This window comes from Vicugna pacos, chromosome 34 (assembly GCF_048564905.1).
Source record: "Vicugna pacos chromosome 34, VicPac4, whole genome shotgun sequence".
NCBI lineage: Eukaryota > Metazoa > Chordata > Mammalia > Artiodactyla > Camelidae > Vicugna > Vicugna pacos.
Genome location: NC_133020.1, coordinates 13300680 through 13325415, shown reverse-complemented (window position 1 = coordinate 13325415; position 24736 = coordinate 13300680). Strand labels below are relative to the sequence as shown.

The following is a 24736-nucleotide window of genomic DNA, read 5'->3' as shown; positions in this document are numbered from 1 at the left end:
TGGTAGAGTGTGTGCTTAGCATGTATGAGGTCCTGGGTTCAATGTCCAATATTAAAAAAAAAAAAGATGTATTGGGATATTTACAGGTGAAACATATGATATCTGGTATTTCTTTTCAAATAATCTGGAAAAACAAACAAAGTTGGTGAAAGATGAAAAAAGATTGGGAAAATATTGATAATTCTTGAAACTGATGATTACTCTGGAAATTCATTAGCTATTCTATCTGTTGTGTACACTTGAAACATTCTATAATCAATTGTTTGAAAAAAAAATCTGACGTATGCTTAGTGTACAAGGAAGCCCTGAATTTGAAATTTTTGAAATTCTGGTTAATTAAGCAAGTAGAGACAGAGGGGATGTACATTGAAGGTAGAGGTTATTTGTTGAAAACCTACTATATGACTGCCACTGTGCTAGACTTGATAAATTTCATTAAAAAAATCATTGTAACAACTCCTTGAAGTGGATATTATGATTAATGGTATACTAATAAAACACTAGGGGCTTAGACACATTAATTAAATTACAGCTAAAAAAAGAGCAGTGCAGGAATTTGGCCGGTACCTTCTTAGTTGCTGCCATCACTGGTACTACATATCCACATTGTTAAGTGGACAAGCCGAGGCCACACATCTGTTTAAAGGTCAAGACGTGTTTTGCAACCACGCAGACTCTGTAATAGAACACAAACACTGGAATCTTCAACTGACATCAATGCCCTATTTAGCATTAAAAATGATTTTGTGGTCAGTCTTAGAGTTGCTAAGTTTGCCTGTTGTCAAGAATGCTGCTTGGTCCCCATACCCACTAATCTCTTTACATTTCTCTCTCTCCTATAAGATTCAAAGCTCGGCAGAGGCTGTGTGGCTATACCATGAAACCTGAGCCCAGTTCCTGGAATCAGAGAAGCTTAATATGTGTTTACTGAACGAATGACCGTGAACTTCCACGTCACAACCTCATCTCATGCGTCGAGTCTCCATGTGCTGGACACAGGGGCACAGACAGATTAGAAACTTCCAGATTCCAAATAAGAACTCTTGCTGCCCATGAAGTGTTCAACCTATAAATCAGGAGATAATTTATTACTTTTCGATTGTCTGCTTTTCCAAGTGATGGAGAAGACATAACCTGTTTCTTAATCTCTGGAGTGCTCGCGGTAGAGGTCTAGAATGAAGTAATGTGGTTGGGGCAGTTTTTTTAGTTTTTGAAGGTTGGAGCCAGGGTGCTACACGCATGTTCTTGCCCTTCTGATACTAGTCTCCTCAACTTGATTTTTGGCATTTCCCCAGAGATTTCAAACAAATGAGTCATGCCAGGGTGCCCTTAGCAGGGGCAGGAGACAGCTGCTGGATGTGGGAGGGGGATATTTGCAGAGTGTGAAGTACTGTGTCTTTACAGGTAGACAGGACTGGAATTTATCGCAGACCCGAGATGGCTCCTATGTTTGGAGGCCTAGACACAAAATCCCCACACGCACACAAGTGATGCTGAACATCAAAGTCCATACCCCTGAGCAATGATGCTAGCTTTGCCCTGCTCCAGTGCAGGGGGATTTAGTCAGTTTCTCAGCGAGCACCCGATGATGGCTGATGCATCCCAGGAAAATGGGCAGAACAGGTGGAAATGCAGCTATCAACCCGGTAAACTTTGAACTTTTATTCCTGCCTCATATACAGCACATTTTCCACAAAAATTATGAGTTAAATATAATTTAATGGAGATAAAGTACTGAAAATATAATTATGACAATTAAAAAAAATCTTATCGTGAATACAGAAGGAAAAAGAGTCAGCAAACAAAACAAAACAAAAACAAAATAAGTGAAATAAGAATGAAATCTCCTCAGCTTTGAGATAGTACATTCACTCCTCTTCCTTCCCAGGCTGAAGCTCCCTGGAGCAACTGGCTCCAGAGTGAAAGGTCATGACTGCACTGAGAGCGCACATCGGATTCGCAGGAGCAAGTCTACGGTCCAGCTGGGGTAGCCGAGGCTCAGGAGGTTGCATTTGAGTCTTCTTCTGTTCCGCTGAGGTCTCAGGGAAACGCAGGCTTCGGGGCATTGAGCTCACTGCCCATGGGCGGCTGGAGTTAATTTTCCTGCGTCCTCAGGCCTCACCGAGGTTTAAAAGTGGGTGCTCTCCTTCTCTGTCGTGTTCAGCTGCAAGTATTCCAGGGTGCCTTTCTTGTAGCTGGCCACCCGGGTTGGCTTTCGGTTCCTTATCCCCAAGGCCTGTCTCTTCTGCAAAGAGCTGGCGATCATGTCCGCAAACTCAGCTTGCAAGCGCTGCTGATTCTCCCTGGAGAGAGTGGGGAGGGAAAGCGGAACTTCTCAGCAGTTCCCACAGAATATCCCTTAGCTCCAGAACCATCAGTTCAGCTCACCAAATCCTTGTTGAACACTCTGTGCTGAACATAGGAAGCCCAGAGAACACAGAATGATCCTTGCCTCTGATGCACTTAAAGAACTGTCATCCCTGCTCTGGGTGGTTGTAGGAAAAGCAGGATGTATTTCAAGCAGGAAACTGTATTTCCATTTCAAAGCAAAACAACACGCAGTTAGAACTCAGAGGAGCAGTTAGGTTGACACGTACCACTGCAGGGAGGGGAAGAGGAGACAGGAGGATGCCAGGCTCCTGCCAGAAAACCCTGAAAACTTGCTGGCCTCACACCTGAGCAGTATGAGTCTCGTGTGGGGAGGACTCAGAATGGATGGAGGATATGAAGAATTTAGAATGGACCTGGGATACTCTTAGTTAGGGGGCAGGTCTCCTGTGCCCCAGGATCTGGGTTATTTTGGCGTCTCTACTGTCTTGCCATCTGTCTGGGTCCAGCTTCGAGGTGTCCATAAGGCAGGGTTTCTCTCCCATAGCAAATGCCACACCAACAGCCACATGACTGACTGCAGTAGCCAAGGTACAACTGGACAACCATTTGAGTCACCTTTAGGGGAACTGAAACTGGTTACTGCGATCTGAAACCTGTCTTCCTCATCTCAGGGAGAACACAAACTCCATGTGAAGACCCAGAACCGTAGTCCTGGAGCTGAGGGAGTTCCTGTTTTCATGAAGTGGCTCAGCAGAGCACTGCAGGCAGGGGTGGACATGGGGAGTGCCTCTTGCCCCCAGCATGCTCTACTCCTGTCACAACCAGACGTGCAGGAGGCGAGCCCTAAACTGGCCTCTGCTCTCCTAAGCAAGCCCGAAACAGCCAGTTTCCAGCAGCCTGGGAAGGGAGGTCCCAAAGCCTTTTCATGTGTGTAGTCTCCTGCCTTGTATTCAGCACATCACTGTCACTGGCAAAGCACGTGCTAATGGTTAAACTGCCTGCATGCAGCGCGACTTCCGAAGCCAAGATGCCCAGGCCCCCGCCCCTCCGCGCCCCGGCCAGCAGCTTACACTGTAGGAGGGGTTGGCAGGTTGTACTCCTGGTCCTTCACGCCGGTCAGCCAGTAGGTGGTCTCGGTTCCCCTTCCCTAGTGAGACAAAAAAGGCGTGAACCATGGAGGCCAGCGAGACAGTCCGTTCTAGCCCAGCGTTCGACAAGTTTCTGTTTCCAAGAGACACGGCACCTCTATCGGAGTTTCTCATCGGTGCTTACTTTGAGGTACACCGCCTCTTCCTCATATGACTTCCATCATCTCTAGACCCATCTTTATTTCAAGTGCCTTTTAAAGATAAGTCTCTCATTCACCAGATATATATTTTTTTCAAAGTAGGATTTTTTTTTCCCAAAAGACATTTCAAAATATCACCATAGCAACAGCACAATAACTCTAAGTGAAGAAGGAAGAAGATTCCTCTACAATCCTGCTATGCCAACAAGTTCAACTGGTTTCTCTGGTCCACATTTTACTCTACTCCCACTTTGCCACAAAACTTTTGCCAGTTTCCCTACCTTAAGTGTGTAAATTATAAACACATGTGCATCACATGTGCAATAAATACTCACTAAGTGACATTTGCTAGGTCCACCTGGAAGCTATAAAATAAATGGAAACACGAGAAATTCTGTTTCTGCTAGAGCTTGTATTTGAAAAGGAGACTGGAAGGTTACATATGTAAAAATCACTCATTTAAAAAAATAGTGGTTTGGCGCTGTGTTTGAGCTGTAATAATCCATCGACCGCTTCTATTTTGGAGGGAACACAGCAGAAAATTTTTATGGAGAATTAAAAAGGCGAGTGTGACATTTGGACACAACTGCATAGGAGGAGGCTTTTCCAGGTTGCAACCAGGGTGTAAAGGCCAGGAGCACCATGGCTGGTGCAGAGAAGTGTCACAGTGGGTAGCTGACTTCAGACCAACTGTGATTGGCTTCATAAAGCAGCCCGAGGGCCGCCTGGAGACATCTGGTGGCTCTGGCAGGCAGCTGCTCTAATTGTGTGTCTGGAGCAGGGATTCTCACACCTCCCTGAGCATCACAGCCACTTAGAATCTGCGTTTAGAGTACAGATTCCTGAGCTACACCCAAGAGTCCGGCTCAGCAGGCCTGGTGGAGAGGCGGGCACCTGCAATTTAACAGGTGCCTAGATGTTGGTAAGTCAGAATTGGGGGCCACACCCTGAGCTTCACTGGTCCAGAGCCTCGGAACAGAGCAGCAAGAGGACAGAGGTGGCCTCAGAGAACAGCAGTGTCTTGCAGTGAGAGCAAGGATGTAAGTGGGGAGTTAAGGGCTTTGATTTAAGTCCTGCACCAGACTGTAGCTCGGGGGAGTGGAGGAACTGGGGACAAACTTGAATACAGGCAGAAGAAATTGTGATAGCATTTTATAACATAGGGGCCAGAGCTCAAAATATCAAAAGGGGGTCTTTGGAGGAAAGGAAAGTTCTGAGCTGATAGTCTTCAGTGGTGGCGTCTCCTGCAGGGGATGGTGGGTGATCACCGCAGGGAGAACAGAAGAGGATTCTGCATTTTCACGCTCTTTAGCATGACCGACCATTGGATGTCGTCTCAAAGCAGGTGTCTCCGGGGGTCGGTGACAGCTTTTTCTGAGTTCTGTCTCCGTGGACTCACCTTCAAGTATGTTTCTCCTCTCACTTCATACAGGAACTGGCACTCAGTTCTCTTCAGGATGGCCATCGTGGAGCTGCTCACGTGAATTCTCAAGGCTGGAAATGCAAAATAAACGCATAATAAATGGAAATCTCGTCCGTCTTGAAAGCTATTGTAGGGCCCCAGTTGTTTCCCCTTGATCCAGAACATTTATTACAGGTGCTCTTGACAGCTCAGGTATTGTAGTTTAAAAAAAAAAAAACTTAAAAATACCATCGGTGAGACAAGAACTATTGTCACACATGGAAAGAGAGAGGGTCTGGTGCTGTCCTGAGTGTCCTGAGTGATGGAGCCCCCTGGTCATGCCCCACAGATTCTCATCCCAGCTCAGAGTGGGAGCCCATGGGCCCAGGTTTGGATTTAGCTACTGTGCTGATCTTGAGAGTCAAAACTCGGTTTTGGGTCTCAGTGTAAAAATTTCTAAAAGTAGCTTAAGTGTGGGCGGCCAGGTAAAGATGCAGGAGAGGGTTATAGAGTCTTGATTTTCTCGTATTTTACTCTTCCAGGGTACTGCTATCCCTCCAAAAACAAGCGGTGAGGGCAGTGTCATCCACAGGTTCATGGCTCCACCACCTTTCCCACTCTGGGTACCACAGACCATAACAACACTAATGGCAGCCCCGTGTCATGTGCCTACCACGGATCAGGGGAGTGCTAAGTGCTTAATGTGCACCACCTCAACTCCTTCCAGAAACCCTTCCGGCAAGGTTGGCATCTCATCCTCAATTTATATCTTCAACTTTCTGACGCTTAGAAAGATGAGCTAACTTCCCCCCGAGCCTACACGCAGGCATTTGTATAGTTGCGATTTTAACCCAAGTCGGTTTGGCCCCAACCTTACTCTTCTTTACACTGTGATTTTCTAGTACAGACCAGTATCCAGTTGTCAGCAGACTGACAAAACACCATACTACCACCTGTGTTTTGGAACCCCCCCCACATACATCTTTCTTTCTCTCTCGTGTGTATATCGAACACTACCACAGTCATCAGCATTTATTGAGCGTTTACTACGTGGAGCACACAGAGCCTCTCCCTTACCAGGCAAAATGTGCTATAGGCGTTTGCATATAACAGATGCTTACCTTTTTCTTTACTAAAACCAATTCCCAGGAAAACCAAATAAAAGAGGAAAAGGAAAATGGACCAGAGGATATGCTCTGTATCTAACCCATGGAAGATTTGTTTAACTGACATGGATCTACGCGAAATGTCATGACTATTTCAGGTAGATCGTGCCTGAATGCCTTGCAAATGACCAAAACTAATGAGAACAGTCTAAAACTGAGCCAAAAAGGAAGAACAGAATAATTATCAGTCAATGGCAATATGTAGCAAGGACTGGATTGACAAAGGCCCACGGCCAGTCGATGGGAAGAGTCATTCTGCATCTCACTGGTACTTATTATGCATTTTATCCCACAATCCCCTGTGCTGGAGGACAAAATCTTTGTCCTCTAAGAAAAGCAATCTCCCTTCTTACGGAGGCCAGTGGATTCCATCCTAGAGGCCGTGTTGACTGTATCTCCAAACAGGCAATAACGAGGCATCTTGATCCCCACAACTCCAGCAGCACAGGGACCTGAAAGGGACAGAAAGCACAAAGTGGAGGCAACAGATATCAGAGTAGAGTTAAGATGGGTAAGTAAGCCTCATCTCAGGGGCACGATGCTGAAGGTCTTGTTTTATGGAGAAGTAGTTGAAGCTATAAAATGTGAGCTGTGACTTTTTGCTTTAAATGAATGTATTCACTGGGGGAAGCACCATTATTCAAGTCATGCTTTCAGAACGTATTCTGCTCCAGCACAGAAAAGAACATTTGCATGAAGCAAGAAGGCATCCTGAGATCCACGCCACAAAGGTGGAAAGTCCTCCTTAATATTTAGTTTTATTTTGGGGGGAGGGTATAGCTCAGTGGTAGAGTGCGTGCCTAGCATACACAAGCTTCAGGGTTCAATCCCCAGTACCTCCTCCAGAACTAAATAGATAAATCAAACCTAATTACCCCCCCAAATATTTTACTTCACTTAATTTTTAATTTTTCTTGGAGGAAAAGAGTATTTTTAATTAATTTTAAAACTTTTATACAGTTTTTAAAGGTTACATTCCACTTACAGTTACTACAAAATATTGGTTGTTTTCCCCATGTTGTGTAACACAGCCTTGAGCCTATCACACCCAAGTTTGTGCCTCCCCGCCCCCCATTGGTAACCACTAGTTTGTTCTCTATAAGTCTGCTTTTCGTTTGTTGTATTTTTCAGATTCCACATCTAAGTGATCTCATACATTATCCGTCTTTCTCTGGCTTATTTCACTTAGTATAATGCCCTCCAAGTCCATCTATGTTGCTGCAAATGGCAAAATTGTGTTCTTTCCTATGGCCTCCTTACTACTTTAAATAGAAGGCTCTCTGGAAGGCAAAAGACCATCCCGCTGCTGGCCTGCTCAGGTGGCCACACAGCCCTGAGCTCTGAACGGCTGGAGGGTGCACTACACTCGAAGGCTCAGTGACCCAAGTCTGTTTTCTTTTATTTTTATTTAAGTCAGAGCAGCATTTCTGGGGTTGGTGGCCTGATGATGGAGGACCCAGAAGACAAGGACTCGCCATCAGCTTCCCTGAGCGTTTCACGTGCCACGTGAATGCAGCAGGCTGGGGGAGCCTGTGGCACAAGACATTCCAGAAAGAGGAAGAAAAGCCAAGTTAGGACAAGGCCCAGTGTATCAGGTAGGAGAGAAGGGTTGTTCAGTCAGCTGTTCGTGTGGAATGACCGAATGCAAGGAGTCAAAATTTTAGAAGTTAAAGGTTAACTCAGAAACTGCAAAATCAGGTTGTGGACAGAGGTGATGACTGAAGTTCTGCTTGGCTCACTGGGTTTTGATCTATATGAGTTTCTTTACAGATCTGTCCTGCCGATACTCTGTGTTTATGAACACTGAAAAAATTTAAACATTGCGTTGCTCACTGTTTATAAAATCCGAAGAAAAAATACTGAGTGCCGAACCCTTCCCTGTCAGGTTCGATGCAAAAATACTAAAGAAACAAACAATAAACAAATAAAAAAACAAACAAAAGCAGCAGTGGCAATTTGATGATCAAGATCTCTGAGCTCCCCAACCACGTCAGGCTGTGCCCTGGCTTGTCACTTCAAAGCTGGAGTGATGAGCTGGGGAAGGGCCTGGAGGCGGAAAATCCCTGCGATATTATGTCTTGTTTTCAACTATCAATACTTAACTGAAACCTTTTAATTTCTTACTCAACCACTCCGGGTATGTGTATCTACTGTCCACCTTCATTCCAGCCCAATGTGGCAGTGCCTGGGCCCTGGCAGTGACTCAGGCACTGAGTAGATCACCGGGTTAAAGAGATGGGACCAGGACCCAGAGCTCCATTCTCCCTGCTGGGTTCAGTCCCTCCTGCCGCCGTCCATTCCTCCAGGCCTGACAATTTGCAACAGGCCACAGAGAGGTTCCCTTATGTGTACATGGGACATCTGTGGCATTTGGTTGTGGACACAGTGGGAAAGGCCACAGCTATGTTCCTGGCTGTCAAAGACATGGCAGCTGGTTTTAACTTCCGTTTACAGTCACTCTGGGACTCCCATTGATTCATTACTCAATCAGCAAATATTTACCACTTGACTCTGGGCTGGGCAGTGCGGATACAGGATGACTCTTACAAACGCAGTTGTCTGGTCCTTGTCATAAAGCCTGGGGTGATCTTGGACTTTCTATCCCCTGAGTCTTCGGTGAGGCTTGGAGGGCAGGATGAGGGGCAATGACAAGGAATTACAGGGAGATGTGCTGTATTTAACACAGGGACAGACTGTCTAGTAATTACAACTATTCAATAATGGAGTGAGTTGACTCTGGAAATAGTGAATTTTCAAGGAATCCTGGGATTGTTCTACTATTATTCTTCTATATTATTATTTATCTTGGGAACTATAATTTATGCTCTGTCAAGGATTAATCTAGGTGACTTCTGAGTTCCTCTCCAACTGTATTTTTCTACAATATTTGTAAGTCATCTTCCAAATCTATACATTCAAGGTTGGACGACTTTCATGGTCTTCAAAGTGATCCATGTACTTTCTGTGCCACTGAGGAGTTTGGGGAAACAGAAATGCCCTTTTATTACAGGAATTCGACTGAATATTTTTCCCCCTATAGACAATCTAATCCATTTAAGATACTGTAATATTTTAGTGGGAAAATGTACAGCAGTTGCGGTCAGGGGAAGGGAGAGGATGGCGAGGAGATAAATGACATAGTGAATATGGTGACTTACATAGGGAATCTGGGGCTCGGTATTTTAGTTTGTGGTTGTGTTTATCATTCCGTGGGTGCTGTTATCACTGCTGTTTCCTAGAACTGTCTAGAGACTAATTATAGGTCTAGCTATGTGAGGATGAGTAATGAGACCTCGCATTTGGCAGATGGATTCAAGAGTAAACCTCACGTGAAAACTGATCACATTTGAAGATCCTTGAACCCTTCTGATTTAGTTGGTGTGCAGAGGTACGTATGGTTCCCGTGTGCTAAGATGCTCAACTCCATACCAGAGTGAATTCCAATGCGAATCCATATCGGGAGGCCGGGAAGGTGCTCCAGCTCGAAGGTCCCCATGAAGCTGAGGATATCCAAGGCCATCTTGGCAATGTCTATTGCATGCCGGTTTCCGTTTCTCTTAGGCAAACCACTAGCCACCATGTAGGCATCACCAATGGTTTCCACCTGTGGAAGTAGGTTCTCATCAGTGAATCTGCCCCTTCTAATGGCACAAGAAATTAAACAGAAGCAGTTAATCGCATATTGAATACAAGCATTTTTGAGAACTCAGTATAAGAACAGCCCTGTACACTTTTTCTGGGATTAGTTCAAGGTTAGTTGTACGATAATTTCTTCAGGATTTCTGTAGCCTGGTTAAACGGTTGATAAAACAACCATAACGGATTTTAACCAAATGAAAGCACTTCATAATAATATTAATCAATGACAATTCTATCAGTGTTGACGTGCTGACAATTCTATCAATGTTTAAATAATCTGAATTGTTTTATCTTAATTTTTGGAATGCCTCTAATTACCAGAAAAGTCATTGTTAGCACTTATCATTTTTGACAGTAATTGTGGGTTCCTCTAAGACATAATACACATTCTTGTAGTATGATGATACCAATCACTTTTCTTGTAATAGATGGTAGATTTATATTAACATTATTCTTCAGTAGATGTTCTCCCTCTTAATTTTATTTTCATAATCATATTCATAGTTCATGTGTTGGTCAGGTAACTTCTTGCTGAGTATTTCTAAAATGCATAATCGTTTTCTGCTCAACAAGAACTCTTGTTCATATGGCTTTCTGATCTACATGGGGTGAGGACTGGGCTAAGATTAACCTTAAAAGGAAGTCCCCTCTGTAGGTAATACCATCATAACAGACTGTTATATGAGTGACCTCTAAACTTAAGGATACAATGCATATTGTTTATCTTGTAATTTTCACAGTAATCCACTGAGTTAGGTATTGTCATCATCCCATTTTACAGGTAGGTAAACAGACTTGGTGAAGTCAAATACTACATTTTATGAGGTTACACAATTAGGTGAGGCAAAATGGGATTTAAATAAAGAGCTCTAATTCTGAAGTCACTTGTTTCATATGCTCTGCAGCTTTTCCAACATAAAAATGTGGGAATTCAATTCTCCTTTGCTGTTCTGGCTCAGACGTTATCAGCCTGGAGCTGGTCAGCACCCTCGTTAGGTAACAGATCCAGGTCTGAACTTACACAAGCCTCCTTGCTCTTCCTCAGTCTTTTTCCAATCATGCTTGTTATTGCAACAACTACAACAACAAAAGATTCCTATTGTACTTAGCATAACCCTGGTGTCTTCCCTGCTTTATTTGTAATCGGCCTGAATACTGTCCATTGTTTGAAGATAACTGAAGAATAAACCATCCTCCCCACGTTTTGTCTGTCACATGGTTTCTTAAAGTCACATGGCCATTTTGACCTCTGATCCATCCAGTTCTTCCGCCTCCCTTCACTTTTAGCTCATATTCCACCACTAATTCATTAAATCTTAAGTTACGCAGGACAAGACCTGCATATAGGCAGCCCTGTGTATCCGCGAGTCCTGCATTGTGGATTCAACAAACCATGAATCAAAAATATATGCATCTTGCTTTTGCCTTATTTTTACCATTAAAAATCTTTCATAACATTGCCTTGTTTAAAGTACATGCATGCCTTACTTTCATAAAGAAAATTTCAATTAAAAAAGTGACTCTGTAAGAGGAAATTCATGAAAGGCTGTGGCAGAAAGTATTTACAAATATTTGCTTCCACTCCCTGCCCTACTGGCTACAAATTAGAGCATGTGAGTTGCTTTGACCAGTGAATATTTCAGACCCAACATGTGGTTTCAGGTAACATGGTATTCAGACTGAGGTTCCTTCATTAGCTTGGGTCCCAGAGTGAGCGTATACATAGCAACTAACTGACTTCTGTCATTTTAGGTTTAGTGTTTTGAATCAAAAGTATTTTTTAAAAAATTCCAGAAAGTTCTAAAAAGTAAAACTTGAACTTGCCACACTCCAGAAACTACCTACATAGCATTCACATTATATTAGATATTACAAGTAATCTAGAGATGATTTAAGGTACACGGGAGGATGTACGTATATGCAAATACTACATTATTTTATACAAGGCACTGGAGCATCTGGGGATTTTGGAATTTGCGGGAGGCCTGGAACAAATCCTGGGGGATACTGAGAGAGACAGGTCATAGCAGAAACAACCAGTTCCGGCTCTGCTGACCTGGGGCTGAACCATCACCTCCGCCTGCCAGGTGAAGCGGTTACCTTGTACACGTCGTGGTGGTCGAGGATGTGGTCAAAGCTCTTATAGATGTCGTTGAGCATGTCCACCACCTCCATGGGGGTGCTGTACTTGCAGATCGTGGTGAAGCCCACGATGTCACTGAAGTAGATCGTGACTTCCTCGTACAGTTCAGGCTCCACGATGCCCTTCTCCTTCAGAGACTTGACCACCAGCCTGGACAAAGAAGGAAAAAGCAATGCCTTCAACTTCAGTGAAGGTCTTCTTCCTCTACAGAAATCTCTGAGACAGTCATAATTGTCCACCGGAATTCTAGAATTTGGGCTGTCCGGCGAACTGTGTGGCTAGGAAGCAAAGATAGTTTGCACACATCATATATATGAACATATTACCCACACACACGTAACATGTTATCTGATCTCAGATGAATATAAGGATGTTCAATATTAATACTTGATCATAGCCCTAATATACAAGTATACATAATGCTAACACCTGCATATCCTTAATACTTGCTCACTTTTTAACCTCCCTATTGATTGTCAGCTTCTTCTAGATACAGCTCTATAACCAGCTACTGAGAAGGAGCGTGTGTCATTGATGCTAAGGACCTGACTCATGATCTGAGCTATCACAGCTGACTTTCTCATCAGTTAATAGTTTTACTTCCCTGGCATATTTAACATGGCCTTGTTTACTGTCACTATGAAGGAATAATGCATTTAAAAATGAACTTTGATATATCCCGAACCAGAGTTTACTTGAAATATTTTGCACCAGGATTGGGTCCTTTAAAAAAGCAGCATCAATTACCATGTAAACAAGTTTTAAAAAATTATGCTAAAACTGCAGAAGTCAAATAGAAGCAACTTAGAATATCTCTGTTGAACAGATATAAAGAGCAGCGTATCAGACTCAGAATGAAGACAGAAGAACTAGAGAAGGGACTCCATGCTTCCTTTATGGGGTGGGGCTGACATGAGGCTGCGTGTTCTGTCTGCCCTTGAGATTACTTCCTAAAGGACCAGAGTGTGGACTTCCTGGAAGTAGGGAGGTACCACAGACATCATGGAGGAGAAATCCCTTGTTTTTACAGATGAGAAAGCTGAGGCTTAAAAAGAAAGCATGATTTTCACAAGGTCTCAGAGCCAGTCCTAGGACTCAGTAACTCTTTTTTTTTTTTTGCACCACATTTCCTCCACAGCCCAGGCCTTGGATACCCAAGGAGATGGGGAAGTTTTGGAGGCGTGCTGCCTGAAGTGAGGGAAGAATGTCTGGCACTTTCTGGGAAAACAGACAGCCAACCAACCACGAGGATACCCAGGACCACTCAGAGAACCTCTGGAGCAGCGAGAAGTCCCTTCACTTGGTGCAGTGATGAAATGAGGGACCTTTGAAAAACACCCCTTGGGGTGTGGCTGGTTAGATTCGCAGAGGCACTTCAGTGGTCTCGGCGTGCCCAGCGTGAGGTGCAGATTATACTGGAGGCTCCCCTGATGTAATGACGAGATTGGATATTCCACCACTTCTGCCCTCCATTTTCACTGCTTGGGTCTAAGTCACGTGAGCTTGGAAAACACTGTGTTACCTGAGACAGAAACTACTGTTGGTAGATCCATGAAGGAAGGGCTCTGACTTAGCCCGGTGAGCTTTGACAACAGGCTGCCACCGACACAGAAGCAGTGTAGGGCAGGTACCTTAGCAGTGCTTCCCGTAAGTAGAAAGAACCTCTACTTTAATCTGTTGCAAAACCCCAAGGTGTACTGCGGAAAAAGTGTTTACGAGAAATCCAGCTCCTGCGTGCAATTTGTTTTTTTACAATTTTGCTGTAGCTGTTTATCTTTGCTTCTTCTAGGTATTGTTCATGTATATTTTAGTTTCCTTTTTGCAAATATAAAGAGTCTGTACATAAGTGACCAAAGTGAGTTGCCCTGTAGTCAATGGAGATTAATTCCAGCCACTGTTACACACAAACTTTGGCAATCCAGCAAAAACATCTACCATCTAGTGGTCAAAGCGGCACACTGAGCCAAAGGTAGGACAAAAGCAGAGGTGCTTCAAGTCCTGTGAGTGATATTGCGGGTTAAAACCATCAGTGATCGAACCCTGGGGAGGCAGTTAAATTATCAGGCTGCTGTTTTTGTCACAACTCAGCATGAAAGGCCAGGCAAGGAACTATGCTTCTGTAACGAACATTTATGCAGCTCCAACAGAAACCGCCATCTCTAAGGTGAACGTTAAGGGTTCCAGGCTACGCCCAGGGTGCCAACGCCAGGCAGTCCTCGGCACTCGGAGGGCACACGGGTTCTGCATCAGGTTCTCTTCAGGACCAGATGACAGAACAGAGCGTGTGTGTAATTCCTACCTCTTCCTTCAGGCTTGTAGAAGAGAAACTATTTATTTAGAGAACGTTTCCTGTGATCTCAAAACCATTTTTTTATTCATGTAGAGCTGATATGCTAAATGAAGCATGGGTTCAAAATAAAACAATAATAAATACGAGTAATATATAAAAGTCATCACCACTATGCCTAATAATAACCACCATGGTCGTTCGAGACACTGTGCTAAGTACCTTATAGTCTGCACGTTATTTCGGGGGATTCTTTGAGCCAGCCTCTGGGGCAGATGGGAAACTGAGGCTTGCAGCATTTAGGGGACTTGCCCAAGGCTGCAGATCCCTCATCGGCAGTGGAACCATGATTTGAAGCCAGGCCTGGCTGACCTCAGTTTCCACGATTTCATCCAGTGCTAGGCTGCCTCGCTTATCCTCATCTAACAGGACGGCTTATCACACAGGAATAAGAGCAGAACACTGCCTCTTACTCGTGACGGCTGTGGGTCCCTTGGCCCAACCTATTTCCCAGCTCTCCACATTTTAATTTCTTGCTTATCTTAAAATTTCTTAGTTATCAACCGAGTACCAATGGGGATAAAAAGTTAAACTGTTTGGGATTTCAACCCTACCTCCTTTCTCTTCTGTCATGGCTGTAATATTGTTTCCCCAAATAGAGATCAGACCATAAATGCCTCTGTGATGAGACACGTGGGGTGGGGGGACGAGACCCCACCTCCTCCATTAAAGACAGCTCCCACTTCTTATAATTTGGCTTCTACTTTGAGGCGGACAGAAGAAAGTGAAGACACTGACTCTTAGTGCCTGAAAGTGCCTTACAGCTCATAGATTCTGTAGGAAAACTTTAATTTCCATTTTTGGACCAAAGAGAGACAGTGTCTCGCCTGAGGTCGCAGACTGAGTAAAAGTGGTCAGGAGGTGCTGGAGTCCAGGTCATTCTGACTCCACTATCCACGCCCCTTCTGTGGCACCACGTGGCCACTGGAAAACCACCTCTTTCTTCTAGCTAATTAGAAAGTGCAAACCAGGACGAGGCTTAGCAGGGTACATGCATCTTCAAACACAACAATCTGTTGAAGAATATGCAAAAGGGAGCAATCTCACAGAACTACAGAGCAAACCAACGCTTGACAAAGACGGTTCGACTTCCAGCCTTAAGGGCTGAGGCGCAGGAAGTCACGTCCACGGGAGAAAAGACTTCCTTACCTTGGGAGCAACATAAAATTGAGTCTGTCAGCTCTGTCCCGCTCTGCCTTGTACAGCTGGGTCCTTTCCTCCACCAGATGTTCCAGGTTTCGGGAATACAGCTGTAGACGTCGGATCAAGGTATCCATATAACTTTCATTTTTTTGGTCATGGAAAAGGCTGGAAGTAGTAACAGATACAGAGCTCTCTATATCATTAAGGAAACATGAATTAAAACGAGGGGCAAATATCATGAACAGGTAATTAAACAAAGAGAATAAAAATGGCCAATGAATGCAGCAAAAAAATTTGAACTCAGGAAGGATCAAAGAAATAGAAATAACATTTTTTTTAAAAAGAAAAATAAATGTTAGAACAATGGTCATCAGTGAAGGTATGAAGAAGGAAAAATACACATTACAACCTTCCTGCAGGGAGAGCTGCTCAAATGTGTCATAAGCTAAAGAATGCCGTACAGGTCAGCCAATTGACTCTGCTTCTAAGAATTACCCCAAGGAAGCAATCACGAATGTGCTGAAAGTTAACTACAAAGAAAGTCACAGTATTCTTCACATTAGTAAACATTTAAAAGCAACCTGAATGTATAACAAAGAGTAACTAAAATATTATGAAGCAGTAGAATAGGAATGTACCATTAAATACATATTAGAATCGTGAAATACACAGAAAGATGTTACTGCTATATTGTTAAGTAAAAAAAGCCAGTTTATAAAACAGCAAGAATTATAATCTCATTTTCAATTTTTGAAAACTGGTGGTCATCTATGGAGAAATAGGTAATGCTTTTACTTCCTTGCTTATTCATATTTTTTTAGAATTTTAATAATAAACAATTTGCAATAAAGGGAAATATAAGAAAAAGACCAAGAAAAGTAAAACTGAGCCTTACATTATCTCTTCAGAACAGAGTCAGGGTCCTAAAGCAGGAGACCTAACTTGGATTATTTTGTTAGACCAAGATGACTAAGGGGAGACAACGGCTTCTTGGGACCCTGTGGCAGGTCTTGGTGCAGAGCCCAGTCAGGACGTACACCGAGTTCCTGCCTGGCTGCCGAGAGGACCACAGACAAAGTTCATGTACGGCACAGCCGGAGGGGAGGAATAAATCAGACCACCTCATTATCACGACAACAATGAAAAGTTGCCACTTCTGCACTCAAAAAGATGGACTGCATCGTAATTCACTTGGTGTGGGGCGGGGTGTCTGTTAAAAATTCAAGACATTGCTGAGTCCTATCGCAGACCTATTATGACCGGAAGCTGCTGGCTTGGGATTAAGAGAATTTTTTGTTAGCAAGTTCCCTAGGAGATTCTTACTTGAAACCATGATGGAGTCCAGCTGGGTAGAAAGGGTGAGGGAGGGAGTAGGGGTAAAAGATGAAGACGGATTATCTTACTTCACGATGAATTAATTCAATTAAAGCAGGTTCCTCAACCTTGGCTGCATATTTTAATCACTCGAGGAGCTTATTTAAACTCCTGATGCCAGCCTGCACCCAGATTGCATCAGACTCTCCAGGGTAGGACTCTGGCATCAATATTTTAAAAATCTCCCCATGTGATCTCAATGTGCCGACAAGTTGAGGGCCGTCATATTAAAGGCTAAATAGCACGGGGCCAGTTTTATCTTCTTGAGTGTATGTTTCATCTGTCACACATACAATCTCATCTGCTCTTAATAACAGGTCTGGGAAGGAATGAAAAGGGCCAAGAATTAAACCATTTATTATTTGCTGCTCCTTTCGCACACATGATGGTTTAGATCTACCAATCAGTGGCCACACTTTGTCTTCACTCTCCCTCATCTCAGCCCTGAGCTTTGTTTAGCCTCATTAAATGTCTGTGTCTTTGACTTGATGAGAACTACAGGAGAAGCAGGAAGGAACTGCAGAAATCATCTCGTTCATTTCAGTTTTAGCAGCAACAAAACCAATACCCAGTTAGGGTGAACACTTTGCCCAATGTCTCACAACAAACTATTATCAGATCCTAGTCTAGAAACTGGATCTCCTAACTCTTACTGCAGGATTACTTCTCTCACTCTGCCTTGTATCTAACTGAAGACGTGGGAAATCTAAAATGCAATCTTATTGGATAATTGTGTGTTATTTTTTTGGATCCTGAATTATAATCTGACTCATGGCTCAAGTCTTAAGTGCTTAAGGTCAAAGTTGCTGATCTTAAGATTTTAAAATTTTAAGAAATACGCTAATCTTGAGAATTATCCAGGGTCTCTGCAGATTCCTAGGATTCATACTAGATGTCTAAATCCTAATTACCTGCAGAAGGGTCAGGGAACCGTATTGTTAACATATGTATTTATGATCAGTCAGAATTTACTTTCTAATCAGGTGAGTTTTGCCCTTGAGTATTTAACTTTTCAAGTGACTATTTCCCTGAGACAATGGTCTGTTCGTCTCTGTATCATTTTAATTTTTTTGAGACAGGTATTACAGTCTGAGATTTTTCATTAGAAAAGACATTTTCATTCTTAGATGCCACGGAATGTCAACTATTATTAGAAAAATCTGAAATTAGTGAGGAAAAGTAAAAACTTCAGCAATACCCAAATATCTTGGCCAATGTGTTCTCAATTTTCTTGAAGTCTGGTCTCTTTTCTGCATCTTCCTCCCAGCAGCTTTTGACAAGCAGGTAGACCTGGAAGGAAGAGGTGGATTAGCTCGGGGCGGGGGGGGGGGTATCCTACCCTATTCTGCTCACTGATGGGAGTCACTGAGGTGGGGAATTTTTTTTAAGAATTTCAGCTCTGACAATGAGGATGAGATGGCCCAGTCCCCTGCAGCGTATCTCAGTCATCACTCTCTGCCTCACCCTTCCCTTCGGTCCTCTTTTTCTTTCTTTTTTTTTTTTAGATTCCACATATGAGTGATATCATATGGTACTTTTCTTTCTCTTTCTGGCTTACTCCACTTCGAATGACATTCTCCAAGGACATCCGTGTTGCTCAAATGGCATTATGTTGTCATTTTTTAATGGCTGAATGTCTTCAGTCCTAAACTGATGAAAATGGTGATACTGATTTGGACGGGGCTGGGTTGATGGGAGAGACAAAATGCTTTACAGACATTTTTGCAGGGTTTATGTTAGGGGCTGGGGAAGGCAATAAATAGCTAGGCTTGGTGAGAACGAGGCAAGTGACTGTAAGCCAGAGTGAGGCTCTATGACACTAGAATTCCACCACGCCTGACAGTGGAATCGTCTGCGGAGCGTTCACAAAATTTCTTACGCCCAGACCCCACCCCAGGAGAAGAGTCTGAATTAACTGGTTTGTGAAGGGGCCTTAATAGGGTTCTCAGATTTAGCAAATACAAACACAGGACATCCAGCTAAACCTGAATTTCAGATAAATAGTGCATATTTCCTTAGCCTAAGTATGTCTCAGATACTGCATGGGCAAAGGACAATAATCTATACATTTGTAAGCTCCGCAGGTGATGTCATCAAACCCTAGCTGTAGCGGAGAAGAGAAGTGAGGAAGGGGAGGTATGGAGGAAGGGGAGGTATGGAGGAAGAGGGAGACCAGGAAGCTCGTGGAAGCATTGTCTCCTTTGATACCACTGGTTTGCAGCTTTTGCTGGACCAAAAGGCATGGACAGAACTATTTGTTTTCAATGAAGTTTGTTCTCCACTCGACCCAAAACAAGATCACAAGGGTACCAGAAGCAGTCCGGTCTGTATCTGCGTTCTTCACCTTAACGCGTCCCCAGCGAGGGAGAGGACCGGGACATAGAACCGTGGTTGCCCGTATTCACCACTAGGTGGTGCTCTCGCCTGGGAAAATGACTTGCCAGCGACAGGAGCACCGACAAATGCGCAGATGCAGCACCGCCCGCGAAATTGCTGATGCTCCTCAGGCGTTGCCAAGTCAACCCGTGTCAGGCCTGTGTCCTGTTGGAACGCGCTACTAGATACGGCGTCTAACTCCTCATCTCCAGTTCCAGACCCATCACGCTACACGAGTGAATCGAAGAGGAGGATGCTTTGGTGAGAGAGGTTTTAAACAATATACGGATATACTCAGACGAGACAAGAGTTTCGAGAAGAGATATGCTGATGTGCGGGGAGGGGTCCTAGGATCCAGAAAAGCAGGAGGAAAGGAAGCGGGAGGAGACGGCAAGGATAGGAGATGTATCTTAGAGCCTTGGGGCCACAAGTGCCTTTTATATTGAAAGAGAGGAGAGAAGTAAAAATGGCCAATCCACGCCCAGCCGAGGCGGGCCATCACCCTCATCTGGCGGGTGCCTGTGAACTGAAGGAAAATGTTTTTATCTTTATCCTGCAGGGAACATAGTTTACAGAAATGTTTGATGACCATAAATAGCTTTGGGGGGAGGGTAATTTATTGATTTTATTTATTTTAGAGGAGGTACCAGGGATTGAACCCAGGACCTTGTGCATGCTAAGCATGTGCTCTGCCTCCTGAGCTATGCCCTGCCCCCCTATAGTTTTAAAACACAGACTTACTAATATTCTGGACTATAAAAGCTCAGATAAAATTCTTCTTAAAAAATTTAGATTTTTTTTCCCACAGGCCTTAAAGACCTTTATGAGAGATTATTTTAAAACTTAAGCCAGTATAAAGAGAAAAATCTCCAATTTCTTCAGAGGAAAGACAGAAAGAGTGAAAGTATGTTTCTCTATTGTTTCTAGATGTTGGCATATTTACTTTTTAATCAGTAGGTGGTATTTATAACCTTAATAAATGCATCACATGGACATCTTGCTCTTTTAGCTCCTAGTAACTGAGAACGTGGTTGTGAGTAAGGAGCTCTTGCCCAAGTCGAGAGGGGTGGGAAAGGACACAGGAGTACGGGAGGCTGTCAACGGCTCCCAGGGATATGTTCTAACCCTGGCACCACTGAAGGTTACCTTATTTGGAAAAAGGCTCTTTGCAGGTGTCACTAAGGATCTCGAGATGGGGAGATAGTTCTGGATTATCTTGGCAGGCCTGAACGTTGTCACATGTATCCTAACACAGGAGGGAGTCAGGGGGAGATTAGATGGAAGAGGAGACTATGACCTGGGAGGCCGAGATTAGAGTGTTGTGGCCACAAGCCAAGGAATGTCAAGGCCACCAGAAGCTCCTGGAAGAAGAGAGGTATGGATTCTCCCCAGACTCTCACGGAAGCATGACCCTCTGACAGCTCATTTCAGACTTCTGGCCTCCAGAACTGTAAGCGAATAAATTTCTGTTGCTTTAATCCCCCAAGTTTGTGGTACTTTGTTAGAGGAGCCCAAAGAAACGCATGCGGGGAGATACACTCACTTCCAGCTCTTTCTCCTCTGCTGTTTCCAGGAACAGATCTGGCCGGAAGGGCTTCACTCCGTTGGAATTCTCCACTCTGAAAATCTTCTCTGATGGGGTGAGAATAATGTAAATTACATGAAGGACTGCAGTGCGAGGAAATGTTAGCAGCCGCCAGACTCTGAGTGGTTCACAGACCCTGGTTGGGTCCCCAGGGGGAGTGTGGCTGAGCCTAGGCCAGCACTCGATAGACAGATGTTGAGTGAGTGGCTGAGCCACCAGGTGAAGGGGCCCATGCCCACTTACACCCAGGAAGTCACCTTAACTCAAGGCTACTAACCCTTTAAAACTTAACTCAGATACCACTGCCTTAGGTAGGCTTCCTCTGACCGAGACTCTAGCCTGCCCCCTTTCCATCCCTCAGCCACCTCCATCCCCCCGACAGGTAAGAGCTGGCACATAGTAAGTGCTCAGTAAAGCGGGGACTGGATGAATGGAAGGAAACATTTACCCCCCCGAGAGGACATGTAGGAAACTCTAGACGTGCTCTTGGTAAGAACTGCAATGTGTATGTCTTCCCACTGGAGGGGTCTAGCTCAGGTGTTCCACAGACACATGTCTCGGAAGGAATCAGAAGGAAAGCAGGAAATTGTAGGGCAAGATTCTTTAAGTCCCAGTAACACTGCCAGCAGCGGCACCCGGCAGCGGTACACAGTCCCGGGCTTCAGAGCCCTCTAGCAGTCCCATCACTGAATCCCTCCCGCTACCCTGCGGAGTGTGAGGGCAGGTATGCCGGTGGTGGGGACCGGGGTGTGGTCACAGAAACCTCAGGGCCTCCCTCAGCCTCTCATTCCCCTTGGCTCCCAGAGAAGGCCCCCGAAGGATCAGGGCCTTACCATTCTGGTCCCGACAGCTGAGCGTGTAGAAGGTCTCTCTCCGCAGGATGATCTCCTGCGCGATGACCCCGTAGCTGTAAACGTCTCCTTTCTGGGAGACGCTGGCCTGGCGGAGGTGCTCCGGGGCAGTCCACAGGTCTGTGCGTTCAGCATGGAGATTGCAAGGTTGAGGGGAGTGAGCGGCCCAGGGGTCTCCACCTTGCTTTTGCTTTTAAGTCCCTACACCCCACACTCATGCTGGTGACAGGGAGAACACACACTTGGCCTCTAAGCTGACTATGTAATGCCAGGATTTGGGTGAAGTCATCCAGCAATGTCCTCCCTAAAACTTGGATCGCGGTCCTGAAAACCCTCGAGGTCCACCTCGAACAGCAGGAGCTGTTCGGGAAGTGCTCAGTAAATATCTGTGGGGTGAACGCAGTGGAATGAGAGACTGAGGATTTAACAGCTTATAGAACATATGGTATAAACCTACAAAAGCCTTCATAAATATTTTAAAACTATATATTTATTTTATATAATATAAAACATATTATATATATATATTTACTAAAAGAAAACAAAGACAGCACATTTAAACAAAGAAACCATGACTGGTATGTTCCAGGTGTGACACGCTGGCAGCCCCAGAGCCAGCTATTACCCACAGGTGTGTGTTCTTTGGTTCTTGCGGGATTCTTTAAAAAAAATAACGTGCCTGCTATTCCTAGCGCTTTCCATCTAGTCTCCTGCACACAAGGGAAGCGCTCCTGTGTCCTGTGTGTGGCTCCTGCAGACACTTGGATTTTCAATCCCTATCACACATCTTATTTAGTAATAACAGGGGCATACAACTAACTTTCCTCCAACTTCCCTTGATGTTGTGTGAATTTATGTGCCTTGTGATTCACGTACAATTGATCCCAATGGTTGGGCTTGTAAGAAAGTGAAGTAAATCTACTTATGCTAAAATTTCAGGTCACCGACCCCAGAGAGGAAGCTATCACTGAGTGAAGTTCAGGAGGATAGGAGTTGACCTGCAGTTCATCCTATGTCTGTGTCGTGGTGAGTCATTTAATGAAAGAGACTTGCTCCACTACATGAGGAACCACGCTCGGCACACAGTAGGTCCTCAACAAGCACTTACTGGACTGAGTCCAATGTCCTAGCATGCTTGACGTGATTGAAGAAATGGGGGCAGAATTGTTATTTTTCATCTATTAAGGGCAAACTAGAGGACTGCAAAGTAGAATCAGAAGTGGAATTCAGTTTTGGATCTGGGGAGCACTTTGAGGCACATCTGAAGGTGGGACTGCTGAGGCTGTTTAGCCCTGAGTTACAGTAAGAACGAGTAATATTCCACCTGACAGGCCCCTTATACTTTACAGATCACTTTTCTGTCTGTTACTTTTTTGACCCTCATCACAATCCTGAAAGGGATAAGAATATATTTGACTGAGAAGAGCTTTTTCTAATCATTATCATTTCCTATTATTATTCTCACGGGTAAACAGATGAAGTCTAGAATTTGGAAAGGGGGCTCCAGCCTTGTCCTCTGTCTTCTTGGACAAATCTCTTCTCCTCTGTGAGCTTCAATTCGGGTTCCATAAAGGAAGGGGTGAGACAGAGGACTTCTCAGGTCTCTTATGCTCTAACCTTCTATGTCTTTTCCCGCAGCTCTGCTTCCACAAGCCAATAACTTTATGATTTCTCCCTGATATCAAGGGACGCATGGAAATCCACAGAGATTTGCTCAACTCAACAAGCATGTGCTGATCAGGGGAGGTTGCCAAAATGAGCCAACTGTTGCCCTTTGTGGCTTGAAGTGTTTCTTTTCTGATCAGTATCACCAGATCCTCAGCACCTTACACAGGCTTATGAGAAAAATTTTTTTTTCTAAATGAGAAACTAGTAAAAATTTCATTCATTACAGACCTTTCCTTGGAGGTAAAATGGAATTGCAGCCAAAATCAGTGATCTTCACCACCATTCTGCTGTCCACCACACAGTTGGTGGATTTCAGACGACCGTGGACTTCTATCTTACTGGAGTGCAGATATGACATCCCCTGTAATTTTTCAGATGACAGGAGAACAAAGAGATAGGACACTTCAGCTGCTTCATTATTTTAAGGAAAGAAATGACATTTCGAAATCATTTTGGCATGCGGATAGAATCACACCATCAGATTTTAAATTTAATTCCATTAATTTTAACTTTAAAAACATTGTTAAATACCTCCATTAAGAAAGAAAGAAATAAGCCTGATTACCTCCACCAAATAAAAAAAAATAAAATTAAAATAAATAAAAATAAAAACATTGTTGAAGCCCTAATATTTGCCTAAGCACTGCATCTAGTTTTGAGGTCTAGTTAGGTGACATAGTAAGAGACAACTGTCTAAAGACTCTGGTTAAGTAGTTGTACATAATGTAAAGCAAAGGTTGATCCTACTTTTCTGTGTTTATGCTTACCACTTACTTGGTTGGGACCTCAGGTTTTCTGGTCCTCTGCTACCTCCATGAAAAACTATGAATAATAAAGCCTTGCCTTTCTGAAGGGAGAGGCTAGGCTGGATTATTTCCTAAAATCTAATGGGTTTCATTCTCTTTTGAAACAGGATGTTCATTTTATTTTGCAAGAAGAAGCCCGTTTTTTGGCTGGTGTGCTCCCCCCTGGTGTCAGAGGTGGTACTGCAGAAACTGGTGTTAGCCTGGATCTCAGACGTAAACTGTGGCTAGTAGAGTAATATATCACATTTTTTTCCAACTGATTTTGATCCTCTGTGACCTTCAGGTGATTTAAGACCATATCAAATAGCTTGCTCTCGGGATTGGCTCTTCCTCATTTTTGGAAGCTACCTGCTTATTGGTATCCACTTCCTTTTCATACCATGTCTGGGAAATATACATGTCCAAATTTATTACTGCCTCATGAAAGATGAATGTCTGTCCTTAATACTTTCTCTTATAAAGCTGAGGATTCAGTCAACTTCCCTGAAACTTTATGTGATTTTTTTATTTCCAGCAAATCTACAAAAAATGTGTCCCCCAAGCCCAATGTAGAAAGAATTTCATAATAAAAATAGCAATAGCCAATATACATTGAACATTGGCTTCGTCAGACCTTA

The 24736-nt window shown here is 43.8% G+C and overlaps 1 protein-coding gene and 1 long non-coding RNA gene across 4 annotated transcripts in view; one reads left to right on the top strand and one right to left on the bottom strand.

Annotated features, from left to right (window-relative positions):
* Positions 1 to 1699: 1699 nt before the first annotated feature.
* Positions 1700 to 24736, bottom strand: part of GUCY2C (guanylate cyclase 2C) — a 76279-nt gene continuing 53242 nt past the window's right edge. For both annotated transcript variants that reach the window (XM_072954289.1, XM_072954290.1), the window contains exons 17-27: positions 23542 to 23674; positions 21628 to 21765; positions 20753 to 20841; positions 18032 to 18123; positions 15466 to 15624; positions 11927 to 12119; positions 9617 to 9791; positions 6541 to 6639; positions 5019 to 5113; positions 3402 to 3478; positions 1700 to 2303 (exon numbers count right to left, since the gene is read on the bottom strand). In XM_072954289.1, coding sequence (XP_072810390.1) covers positions 2129 to 2303; positions 3402 to 3478; positions 5019 to 5113; positions 6541 to 6639; positions 9617 to 9791; positions 11927 to 12119; positions 15466 to 15624; positions 18032 to 18123; positions 20753 to 20841; positions 21628 to 21765; positions 23542 to 23674 — 1425 coding nt within the window. In that variant the 3' untranslated portion in view covers positions 1700 to 2128. The remainder of the gene's footprint in view (positions 2304 to 3401; positions 3479 to 5018; positions 5114 to 6540; positions 6640 to 9616; positions 9792 to 11926; positions 12120 to 15465; positions 15625 to 18031; positions 18124 to 20752; positions 20842 to 21627; positions 21766 to 23541; positions 23675 to 24736) is intronic.
* Positions 19077 to 23675, top strand: LOC107033151 (uncharacterized). 2 transcript variants are annotated; one of them, XR_012066826.1, is made up of 5 exons: positions 19077 to 19470; positions 20465 to 20659; positions 20783 to 20849; positions 22585 to 22671; positions 23540 to 23675. It is a non-coding gene; the product is annotated as an uncharacterized lncRNA (long non-coding RNA). The 2 variants fall into 2 exon arrangements; XR_012066825.1 differs by lacking the exon at positions 23540 to 23675 and having other exon boundaries at positions 22585 to 23533.